At 50.6% G+C, this 12,698-nt stretch overlaps 1 protein-coding gene across 15 annotated transcripts in view; it reads right to left on the reverse strand.

Annotated features, from left to right (window-relative positions):
* Positions 1 to 762: 762 nt before the first annotated feature.
* Positions 763 to 12,698, reverse strand: part of rbfox3a (RNA binding fox-1 homolog 3a) — a 223,950-nt gene continuing 212,014 nt past the window's right edge. For 14 of the 15 annotated variants that reach the window (XM_057015304.1, XM_057015301.1, XM_057015303.1 and 11 more), the window contains 2 exons: positions 11,714 to 11,792; positions 6,263 to 9,610 (listed from right to left, as the gene is read on the reverse strand). In XM_057015304.1, the coding sequence (XP_056871284.1) occupies positions 9,566 to 9,610; positions 11,714 to 11,792 (124 nt within the window). In that variant the 3' untranslated portion in view covers positions 6,263 to 9,565. Of the gene's footprint in view, positions 4,947 to 6,262; positions 9,611 to 11,713; positions 11,793 to 12,698 lie in introns of those variants that run through there. The other variant, XM_057015296.1, reaches the window with a different exon arrangement.

The raw sequence follows: 12,698 nt of genomic DNA on the forward strand, positions 1-12,698 counted from the left end.
ATTACTGGGACGCAGCAGCATCACTGACGCAGCAGCATCGCTGGGACGCAGCAGCATTACTGGGACACAGCAGCATCGCTGGGACGCAGCAGCAGCGCTGGGACGCAGCAGCATCGCTGTGATGCAGCAGCATCGCTGGGACACAGCAGCATCGCTGTGATGCAGCAGCATTACTGGGACGCAGCAGCATCACTGGGACGCAGCAGCATCGCTGGGACGCAGCAGCATCGCTGGGACGCAGCAGCAGCATCACTGGGACACAGCAGCATCGCTGGGACACAGCAGCATCGCTGGGATGCAGCAGTTTTACTGGGACGCAGCAGCATCGCTGGGACGCAGCAGCATCACTGGGACGCAGCAGCATCACTGGGACGCAGCAGCATCACTGGGACGCAGCAGCGTCGCTGTGATTCAGTAGCAACCCTGGGACACAGCAGCATTACTGGGACACAGCAGCGCCGCTGTGATTCAGTAGCATCCCTGGGACACAGCAGCATTACTGTGACGCAGCAGTATCACTGGGACACAGCAGCATTACTGGTACACAGCAGCATCGCTGTGATTCAGTAGCATCCCTGGGATACAGCAGCATTACTGGGACACAGCAGCATTACTGGGACACAGCAGCATCGCGCTGTGATTCAGTAGCATCCCTGGGACACAGCAGCATCACTGGGACACAGCAGCATCGCTGGGACGCAGCAGCATCGCTGGGACGCAGCAGCTCAACAGCTGCCAGAGAAAGAGAAGAGACAGCGAAGCTGAAGTAGACAAGTTTATTAATGATAATAATGATGATGATGAGGTTGATGATAATATTAATAATTAGTCATAATAATAATAACGTTAATGTCATAATAAATAGAACTCTTCATCTGAAGCACGTAAAGAGAAGCATACAGAAAGAGGAGAAACAAAAACACAAAGTTCAGAGTACAGAGCCAGAGGAGGGGGGACGTCTAGAGACATTTTAACTTTTCAATATATCCATTTCATTTTTTAACATTTTTAAACTTTATTTAACTGGAACATTTACAAAAAGGAGAAAGAGATAGATTTTTAAAAAATCCTTATAAATAAATTTTGTCATTATTAGAACAAAATACAAGATTTTGGGGGAGTCAAAGGATTTTTTTGCTTTATATATATATTTTTTTCCCCCTTTAAATGACAGCCGGGGGAGGGGTGGGGGGGGGGGGGGCGGGGGGGCAGTATGTACAGAACACCAGGAATACAAAAGGGGAGTCGACTCACATACTAGAAGGCTAAATGGTGGGAAGAGGTGGGGGCTGGGGTGTCCTGCTCAAGCAGTTGTGCTCAGGGAGATCAGGACCAGTTCCATATACTAAAGGCATCTGGGGGGGGGCAGATAGGGAGGCTCTTCAAGCCCCGCCCACCCCCCCCCCGGTCCGTCCCACCGCTGAGGAGCAGGCTGAAGGTGAGAGACGGACGTTTGGTTCAGGCAGAGCTCCTCTGGACCGTCGCACTCCATACCTGACCACGGATGCTAGTATGGCTGCTAACGTGGAAGACAAGCCCGACAAAAGACCTCGCAGAAGTAGCAAAACCAGGAAAGGAAAAGACGCCAGACACGTTGCATATCGTGGTGGAACTTCTCAGCCAATAAAATCTTAGGTGCAATTTGAACCGGGTACTTTTAAATCTGCCCTAAAAACAGATAATTAGCAAAGCTAAAACATCGAGCGTTAAGTGGCAGCAACGTACCGACAAAAACAAGGACGTCACCACTGAGCATTACGCTAAACTATCAGAGGATGAAGGGAGCCGCCATCTTGGACGGACGGCGAGGTTTGCAGCCAGTAGCGACCTTGGGGCTAAATCTGACTAGCTTAGCCGTCAGTCGTCTCACGTTAAATACAAAACGATAGAAATGTTAATGTCAGTAGCGCGTTAACACGTCTTAAAAATCATTACGACACACTACAACTCGGAAGCGGCTTGTTGCTCTTAGCATCGGGCAATCTTAGGTTGATTAAGATAAAATATGATTCCGACTTGCAAAAGGAAAGTAAAACTTTCACAACACCGACGTACGACGAGGCCAATAAGATCACAATAAAACTACTTTAAAAAAGCTAATTCTCCATCAACCGACCAGCTACAGACAAGAAGAATAGCACCAGCCTTATTGCCCAAGATTTCACCAACTGCTAGCTAGCTAGAACAAAGAAAAAAACGTCTTCCGAAAAAAACGATCACATGTGACATCATATTTGTTTTGTTGCAAAGTGCATAGATCATTCAGTGGAGCATTTCGGACCATGTGACCAAACCTTGGCGCTAAGAGACTAAAAATAAAGCCGCCAGAGCAGCTCTGCCGAACAGGAAGTTCCCGCCAAAGTAAAACTCCAACCTGCTCCCGAGTCGTCACTGACCCACCAGGAGTCTCTCGGTGGGTCAGAAGCATCAGGTGACGCTCGGAAACCAAAGCTATAGAAAAGCCTGCGTATGGAGGCGGCGTGGGAGAACAAATGACCGACTTCACCCCAGTTAGACTTCACAACAGTTAGTCGCCATGGATACTCTGGAGAGGTGAGAAGCTTCTACGGATGATCGGAGGTCGCGCGAGTCGGAGCCCTGATTCAGAACAAGTGTTTCTTCTTTTTTTTTTTTTTTTTAAACCTGAAAGAAGATGAAGTTAATCCAGAAGTGTGAGGTGAGTTTCTGTACAGGATATTAACAGTACACATTGTAGGTCTGTACAGGAAGCCGAACCAACCGGAACCCTCCCGACGCTTCACCCCCCGACTCCACCAGTAAACACCCTGAACTCTCAAACTTGTGCTTCACCCGAACCTGCTGGGCTCCGGAGTCTGTCCCCTGGGGGCCAGCAGGGTGCTTCCCGTATGCAAGAACACGCCCACCCACCGGGGTCAGCCTGAGAACCCGGGCGGCGGCGGCGGCGGTGGCGGCGGAGGCCGCTGGGCCTCGTCACAACACGCTAACGCAGCCAGGCTCTTCCTGAAATCTGGGTCACGTCAACGCGCATCCCGGCGCTCCGCAGTCACCACGGAGACGCGCCGCCTTGTGATCAAAGAGCGCCGAGCCCGCCCGTTCAAATCAAACTTTGGTTCACGTAAGAAAAGGAAAAAATAATCAATATTCGTAAACGTCCCGCGCCGACATCGCCTTCCCGCTAATTAGCAAAACGTTCCCAACAAACGTTCCCGTTCTTTTCCTGAAGCGTGGCGATGATTCGATGAGGGGGGGGGGGGGGTTGCGTGGGTGTGGCGTGTAACTCTTGTCTGCGTGTGTGTGTGTGCCTGGTTGCAAAGTGTGTGTTTGTGTGGGGGCGGGGCCAAGGAAGGGTGAGTTCACACGATCACCATCACACGTTCAATCATATAACACATGATCACATGTTACAGTAAATATCAGGGACATAAGTAGTGGGGGGGTGGGAGGGGTCCGATATCTATGTCCGGGGGTCAGAGGCGTTCCTGCCCCCCCCCTCTACTCCCTGACATCACCACAGCCCATAGAATAGATATGTATATATATTTATATACAGAAAAAAAGGTACATACTTATTGGACAGCCTAGACATTAATGTACATTCAAAGAACCGAACCGACATTCTCGTTTCAACACGTTTACAGCGACGCTCCTGATATAAAGACTTTCCGACTCCGTCAGAAGTCGCTTTTTTTTTTCTCTCTCTTTTTTACGATAAAAGTTTTCAGTGCTGCGAAAAGTAAAACCAGAAATCAACAGGGGAAAGAAAACACACAACTAAATATTGGGGGGGTACAGGAAAGGAACCGTTTAGCCCTCGTTCCCCGTCGCCGCGGACGCCGGGCGCCACCGTTTCTCTGGAAGGTTCGGAGTCTGGTCGCCTCGGCTTTTTGGTTTGGCACCGGCCGACGCGGCGCGATGAGATCATCCAGTTCTAATTCGATCTGTCGCACGGACGTCCACGTGGAGGCGTGCGTCCGCGGGGGCGGGACGCACCTGCGTGGTCCCGTAGGTGGGCTCGGAGTCTGGCAGGTTAGCTAGTCCTCAGTCCTGACCTCCGCAGGGGCGTGGAGAGGGGGGCGTGGAGAGGGGCAGAGCGGGGAGGCTGTGGACCGCCTCACCGTCCCCCCCCCCACCCCCCAACGCTGTAAACCAGTGACGCCGCCCGCTGGGGGGGCGGGGATGCCCGATGGTGCTGCCAGGAGAAAGTGACATCACGACAGTATCCACGGGGGACGCTGCTAACAGTAGGCGCTGCCGGTCAGTGACACCGCAACAAGGAGGAAGGAGTGACATCGCCAGCCTAGAAAAGGAAGTGAGCAAGGAAGGACGGAAGGAAGGAAGGAAGAGGGCGGAGCTGCGAGGCCAGAGAGGCTGGCCCTTTGACTCCGCCCACAGGAAGTACAGCGTAGAAAGTGTGTCCGCCTGGATGCTGAGCTCTTTTTTCCCTTTTTCGTTGATCCGGCGACAGAGCGGTGTGCCATAGAGGAGGGGGCGGGGGCGGGGGCGGGGCAAGGGGCGGTCCTCCCTCCTCCTTCATGCATACCACAGAATCAGCATCAAGGGCCCAGCTGTTCATCTCCTTACCAAAAAACATAAAAACAGATTTGTACATATATACCGCTTTATACACACGTTGGTTTGTTCTGTTTTTACTGTTGGAAATCACAAAAGTATAGAAAAATAAAATGTTTTATAATAACGGGACACTTTTCTCTCTCTCTCTGTCTTTTTTCCCCTGGTCCCTGGTGGAAACTGACTCGCTCCGTCTGTCAAGTTTGTAGCGACACCGTATCGACGCCGCCGCGCCGCCACTTTGTACGCCTCCCATCTTCCCTCGCCAGCCTCAGTAGAGGGATCCTTCTCATCTTCTTCTTGTGTTATTTTCTTAAAGCTAGTTCTCCTCTCTCTTCGCTGTTTTCATCTGTGATGTCCATCAATATTGAGTACAGCTCTTCTTTTTGTATTTACTGGAAACAGGGGGAGAGAAGCAGGAAGAGCCGTGAATAAGCTGAAGATTAGCATGAAAAAGAGACAGAACACACAAAAACCACCGTCAAATGAAACAAAAAGGAAACACGTGAAAACAGGAACCGTCGGAATCTGGAGAGAAAAACCGGAATTTTCTGCCTTTAATGCAGAATCTAACGAACGGAACCCAAAAACAGCACAAACACGCCACAACTCCAGCAGGAGGGTAAAACGTTACTAAAGGTTCACGCTTGAAACTTGAGCACCAAACTTTGTGTGACAAACGGCGTCGTCGGCTCTTCGTCGGCTTCCTGTAATGCGGCTTGAAAGCGGCGGGCGCGGCGGGCCGGCGCCTGCCAGAGCCGGAGCAAAGATCAGAGCGTCCCGTAATCACGGCAGCAGAGGCGGCGCTTTGGCTGTCTTGCTGCAACGGGGCCGGAAGGAGACAGCGGAGGGGGGTGGGGCCTCGGAGGACGCGGCGAGCGTCCCAGGACCCCCGTCACCACAGATGCTGGCTAATTCCGAATGATCTCCTCCAGCTCCGGAATGACATAAAATAAAGGCGGAAATGAAAGGAGACGAGGCTTTCATTTAGAAATGCCTTTGTAGTGCCCCCCCTCCCACCGCGCCTGGCCCCGCCCCCTCCCCATACTTCTAATCCGATGAGGCAGACGAGTGGCGTGCTCAATCAGCATCCAGCGCGGCTCGCTTTACATCTCCACGAGGAGGAGCTGGCCCGGGCATCGCTACCACGCCGCTGCTTTACTGCGCCCTCGCCGGGGACTCGCCGTCAGAGCTGGGGGGGGGGGGGGAGCGCTCCCTGACACGCCACAGACGTGATGGATGCAGCTCAGGTTGTTAGTTTCGGGCCGGAATAACGGCGAGCTTTTTGAACACGCCTCCGAATGTGGCGAGCGCAGCGGCGCTCTGACCCAACAGCACCTCTGCTGATGCTCGCCGGGTCGCAGGCGCTAAAACAAGCAACGGCCCTTCACTGGGAAAATGGTGGACAAACGGGGCGCTAGCACGGTTAGCGAGGCCCGTCTGTCCCTCTCAGCGAGTCCATGGGGTTCGGAAATTTTACGGTTGGCTCAGCTAGCAACTTTACTCAAGTAGCAAATTAGCTTTCTAGCACTTTGAACAACTTTAGCACTCACACTGAGTGAGTAGCAAGCTGAGCTAGCGAGGAACTTCTGTTGCTAAAGGTGGAACATCAAAGTCACCTTTTACTTTCCCGCCCAAACAACAACATCAAACAAACCAAATCACACATCTGATTAAAAAAAAAAGGTGGAATATAAATCAACAGCATCCATTTGTGAATACAGACAGGATCTTAGAAGTCTTTATTCTGACACTTGAAATACTTATTTACCACGAACGACAGCAGAAAGGATCCATGAATGAAGCAAAACAGGTCAGAACAGTAAAGTTGAGAAATAAAGATCAAAGAAAACTTTACACCCGTCAGACACAAACTCTCATGATAGAAATTACAGACAGTTCAAGAACAACCGGACTGAAAATACACAGAAAACCTCACTTCATATAGGAACACATAGAAAACATTGACTGAGGCTAGAACGGCCATATCATGTGCGTCTATACATTTAGATGTATTTACATTTGCCACTCTTTTTTTTGCTCGTCTCTTTATTGTACAAATCTTTTGGGTGGGTGAATAAATGTTGCTGCCAGCTTATCACGGCTAAAGGATGACGCTAAAAAACGCTAAAGCCCGTTTTTACGTAAACGTACAGAGAAATACGCACATAACTAGAGGTCTGGTCGCGTGTCCTGCTGGTTACGGAATACAGCGAAAAGCTAAATAAAGATAAAAATATTAAAGTTTCTCTTTTAAAACAGCTTTGTGTAACCGTGGAAACGTGTCGTACGTGCACAACGGCGCGATATGACGCGTAAGCCTTGATAAGCTGGCTCTTTTTTCTTGTAAACTCGAGACAAACGCGTGCAAACTGACTCAGATTTGTTCCTGTAATCACGCGACTGTTGCTGACGCCACGCGAGGACCTGCAAATTTAATTATTTTGATTCGTTAATGTCTCCATTAATTATTGGGAGACGTAATTAAGAGGTTAACGAGGACCTGACAAGTCCTGATGGAAACGAACAGAGGCCGCCGTCGCGGCGCGCTAATGCGCAATTATTTAAAACAAATTGTCATTACCGACGCTGGGACGACAACTTTGAATTATTCAGGAGCCAAATCAGCGGCGATCCCAAAACAATCGGATAAAACCCGAAAATGGAATCAAGGAAGCTAATTAGCCCGGGAACGCTCGGGAGGGCCGAGGGTTCCAGTTTTTAGATGAATTCATGTGGTACCGTGGGGGTGGAACAACGTGACGCGCTTGTACGTTTGATCAAATTTAACCTGGTTGATAAAGTAGGTGAGTTATGTCTGATTGGTTGAAGGAATAAACCCCCAAGCGGATGAGAATTGGATGCTAACGTTAAAACGGGCTTCGTAATGGAGTTAGTTCGTGTTTAATCCTCAGAAGATAAACTTCCTGTTTTGCTTTGGCAGCGTTATTACAGGAACACTTGAGTCAAGTCAAAATGTTAGCTCGCTGCAAACTACACGTCGTTAGCAAAGTGCATCCACTCTTTCAGCACTTCCGGCCTCACGTACATCAACTAGCGCTCACATTCTAATGCATAAATGGGAATAGCACGTAGGCGCACACATTCGTATCGGAAAAAAGAGAAATCTATATCATTCTGTAGCTAGCATTGTTGAACTCGCGCCGCAGAGTTAGACCAGACCAGTTCTTCCATTAAAAAATAATCCTCAAAGTCTGTTTTCTGACTCGTATAAAATGCGATTCTCGTTAGGAAGAACGCTCGTTAGCCCAGGGTGAGATTTCCTTGGACTCTGAGATAATCTGCTAATTCCTCTCTCTTATGTTATACATTACTTTATAGCATTTTACATCTTGACTAAACATAACTAGCTGCATATGATACTTCCATAAATATTACATCTTCAAAAGTGTTGGGAAAAAAAAAATCAGAACCAGGAAAACCAAGTTTTCCTTGTGAGCATAAATAACTTGAAGAGCTCTGAGTTGTGTTTCCATAGCTGCACCGAAGTCTTGACAGCTAGCACGAGCTACAGTACACGGAAAGTCAAACGCAACCGCTGTCCGTCGCCACGGCTAACGCTAGGGGCGCGTCCTCGCGTCCACACTGCAGCTATGCGTCTATACAGTCGCGATCGCTAACGGGATGAAACGCGTCGATAAGCCACGTCGGACGAACCTGCTGGTTGTGTTTGAAATGAAGCTGCTGAGGCGGCGTCGGAGTGTGTTTCAGTTTTGATCCTGAGGTTAAATATCTTGTGCAATGCTAGAGAGAGAGCGAGAGAGCGAGGTGTGTGTGTGTGTGGTGTGTGTGTGTGTGTGTGTGTGTGTGTGTGTGTGTGTGTGTGCGTGGAGACGAGCAGCCCGCCGCGGTGCCGCGGATGTGTTCCGGTGCACCTTGAGTACAGTTTATCTGCCACGGTGAATTAGTGAGGATGTGCAACCGTGTCTAATGCAAATTACCTCCATCAGCAACTATTTGCGTTCAGCAATCACACTTTAGGGAAACACGCGCGGCGGAAAGTCCTCGCCGTTTGTTCTTACTGACGGGAAAAGCGGAATATTTCGGAAGAGCCGCTGGGAATTGTTGATGGAGGAGCTACAGAAGCTAATCAGCGTGAAGGAACCAGACGTTAGCTTCTGGCTCCTGGTGCTGCTCAGGTTAACGAAGCCACTGATTTATGTTGAGTCCTCTTCAAAGGACACAAAACCCAAAAATAAAGATCATTAAAGGACTCATGAACAAGCGCTAGTTAACAGTAATTACAGCCTTATAATGTCTGAGTTAATGCTTATTACTGTATCAACAAAATGAAGTATTTTCTTGTTTTCACCAGCTGTGTTGCACTTTTTTCCCCCTGTTTTGGGATATTTTACGTCTGTTGCTCTGGTTTTTGGTCCTAAAATGGTAGAAAAGTGGCGCCGCGTCGCGCTTCCCGGTTCGCCGTCGCCACTTCCCCCCCCGAAACCCGCTGCAGATGAAGGTGAGCGCGGCGTGAATCCCTCTTTAGTCTGCATGCTGTCACACCACAGTCGCGCGGCAGGAGGACGCCGCCGCTCAAAGGAGAACAGAAGCCATCGGAGCGGCGCCGTCTCTGATCCAAGAACGAACCCAGGCGGTGCGAGCGCCCGGCGGATCAGCCTGATCCCGCCTGCGTGTTTGAGCGGCGGGGCGGCGCCGCAGGCGCGCCCGGGTGCGTTCTTGGTCAGGCGACGGCGGCGGCGCCCACACACTCCTCTGCATGCGTCATGCGTGCTGCAGGAGGCTCAACATCACGTCGTCGTGGTGACACAGCACCGGAAACAGCAGTCAGAGGATGTCCAAAAGAACCAAAAGCACAAACATGAAGAGAAAACAAGAGCAGACCAATGATGACATCAACTCGCTCGTAGAAATATCAGAGGGGGGTGGGGGCGGGGGTGGGGGGCAGCATGGGGGGGGCGCCAGTGTCTTTTTAAAGATTTATGGGTTTGTTTGTTTGTTTGTTGGGCGTAATGTCTCTGTCTTTTCTCTTTTAGTAGGGAGTGAAGCGACTGTACCCTCCTCTGTATAGGCTAGCCTGCAACATCAAAGATGAAAAAGTACCAATCAGTATTCAGGTGACAGCTTTAGTCGCTTTCTCTTTTCCCACAATTTTCCTTCCGTTTCCCGTCCGGATCCGGACGCACGTCCACAAGATTTAAGCCGATAATTGGGAGCGTGTGCGCGGGAGCCCAGAACTTTTATCCAAAGATCATAATTCTCATAAAACAATCATGGAAACACTGAGCTGCTTTGATCTACGTTCTTTAATCGGGGACCGCTTTGATCTACGTTCTTTGATTTATCACATTAAACCTTTTTCCTTTATGAGGCCGTAACAATATCAGAGACTCAGAATGAGTTCAGAGAGATGGAATCGGATCCTTTTCAAGTCTGGCGGAGGTGTGTGCACCACCACAGGAGATCAGCCTTCAGATATCTGCCACACACACACACACACACACACACACACACACACACACACTTCCTCACGCTGCGCTGTTGCAATTAGGACCTCCAAAGGCTACCGAATGTCTTCAAAAGCTAATGTTTAGCTAATCTCAAGCAGCGCCCTCTTGCTGCTACAAAACTTTTCATCAGCGTGAGACGTTTCTGCAAACTGGAAATAAGCAAAGGAACTAAAATCGGAACCTCAGAGGAACTAATTATTCTCCAGCTTTTAAATGGTTCCTGTGTGCTGGAGACCCTTTAATCAAATATGATTAAAGGACGAAGGAGTGGACTTCCCCTCTTTCTCTGTGGCTTCTTGAGATTCTAGCGCTCTTCCAGCAGCCTCAACACACACACACACACACACACACACCACACACACACACACACACTCTCGAGTTTGCTCCCAACACACGCGGTGTCAGATGTTTTAAAGGTTCGAGTCCTGTCTTCTGCTCCTCGAGGAGAGAAGGTGTCGGAGAAATGGAAGGAAATTTGGAGGAAAAAGGAGAAAGAGTAAAGAAAAGTAACATTCAAGCACATTTTTAATTAAGTAAATGAAGAGGAAAAGGAGATGTCTTAATTAATGAAAGCTTTTAGCTAGCAGCTGCACCGGGGAACTTATTTATTCGTCTTTTTCTTTCAGTGGTGAAAAATCGCATGCATGCCGGAATGATAAATTTAATTCCTCTCTGGGGCTGAGAGCACACCTCCGATCCAGCTCGTGGGAGGAGAGGAGGGGAGAGCCAGACTCCCCCTCCGCCTCCCCCTCTTTTATGTCCCACGGCACACTGCTGCATGCGTTTGATGGTCCTTAATCTCTCGGTTTGGTCTGTGAGCCCGGTCCCGTCCCCTCACCATCATCACACAGAAAACAAAGAGAAAATCTCTCAGAAAGAAAAGAAAGATGCTCTTTTGTTTAGCGTCACTTTTTCATCTTTGATGTTAACAGGAGCTGCAAAAGCTAGCTAAAAACAGACATTAACAATCCAACTTCATCCCCTCAAGCTTTGGCTTTGGCTGGATGGAGGGAAGTCAAAGCTCCAACAGAAAAGGTCAGTCCCTCCAGGAGTTCACCACCTCGCCTGGGCGCCGCTCCGCGCGCCACAGCCCGACACAGTTGACGCTACGCCCGCCGCACGCCGAACCTCGCAGCTAATGCTGCGTTCGCCCTCCACAACTGGAGCGTTTGCTACTCGCCATCTGGCGTCGGAGGTGGTTGGCTGCTGTTGTTCTGGTTATACTCAACGCTTCCAGGGATCAGCTTCTTTTTACGAAGGAGTTTCGCTAATTAGCGCCTGCGGCTGCTACAGGCACACTCCGTGATTCCTCACGTGTTTCCCGGTTCAGTTTTATCTGACTGGTCGGGAACACAAATGCAATCCTGGAGGGACTGAGAGGTGATGGACAAAGGTTAATGTGAGAAGCAGTTTGGGAATCAACAGTGATCCGGCGGGTTGATGCTGCAAAGGTTAAAGGTCATCTTCAACATGCCGGCGCTAGCAGTACCGCGCAGCTCCAGCGGGGGGCGCAAAAGAGCGGCAGAAATCAACTGATGGATAAACAGCAATAAAGACCAGCGACCGCCGCGGCCTCTGCTCTTTATTGTCATGAGCGTGTGCGTGTGCGCGCTGGTGTTGCGACATTCCAGGCTGCAGACAGGAAAGAGGCGGCGGTCTCAAGGACTTACCATGGTCCCCACGCTGTACGTGGCGGCGGGGCCGATCGTGTGGTGGTACGGGTCTGCTGTTGCATAGACTCTGCCGTAGCTGCGTGGAAAAGAAAGGAGGGTCATTGATCTGTGGTCGGCGGGGGCAGCGGGACGCTTGTTTAACGCTCCAGCCTCGAGTCGCCTCTTTCAAGTCGCCAACACAATCCATCCGTTCCCCCGTCGGCCCGCGGGGCCCCCGCATCACACAAGGTGCTTCAGAAAGGCCGGTTCAAAGGTTGGCCAATTAGACTCGTCTCTTCATTGTCATCTTGATTAGCTGGGTAGAACGAGGTAATGAGCACAAAGGGAGCGCCGCAGAGGGAACACGCTCGCCGCTGGAGGGTTTGCTCTTGTTTACCCAGCGTGCACTGGGCTCCCGCCCCTGTCTTTTCATTGTTGCTGGTTCGGAACTAATCCTTCCAATTTCCTTCAGAGACAGGACAAGATGTGTCGGCTTTATTTATATATTTATTCGACTTCACATATTCCTCTATTTACTCTCCTTTTTTTTTTTCCCAGCACTCGCTTGCAAATGAGGGTCTGCACGGAGCAGATAAGGCAGACCCAGCCAAGGACTGAGGGCACCGCATCAGCCAGGAGCCAGAGAGGAAAAGTACCGAGGAGGAGGAGGAGGCAGCCAGACACACGGCGCTCATGTCTTTCCCATGATCGGGTTATATAAGATCCGGCCCATTTAAAGTCCGGCCGCGGCCAAGGTCAGCGCGCAGGACGTGAAATGGAGAGAGGCCGCCCCGGCGCCGGGGCCGGCCGGGCTGAGCCTCCGCGGCCCTCTTATCTCCGGCGAACACTGGAGTCCACCGGCCCTCAAGGCTAATGTGGAGGAGGACCGGTGTGAGCAGGTCAAAGTCAGCGGGAATCGCTGGAGACGACGGGAACGTGAGCAGCGAGCCCGGAGCAGCGAGCCCGGAGCAGCGAGCCCGGCGCGGCGGCGCGGCGTTGCTCC

The sequence above is a fragment of the Takifugu flavidus genome, chromosome 18, assembly GCF_003711565.1.
Source record: "Takifugu flavidus isolate HTHZ2018 chromosome 18, ASM371156v2, whole genome shotgun sequence".
NCBI classification, from domain to species: Eukaryota; Metazoa; Chordata; class Actinopteri; order Tetraodontiformes; family Tetraodontidae; genus Takifugu; species Takifugu flavidus.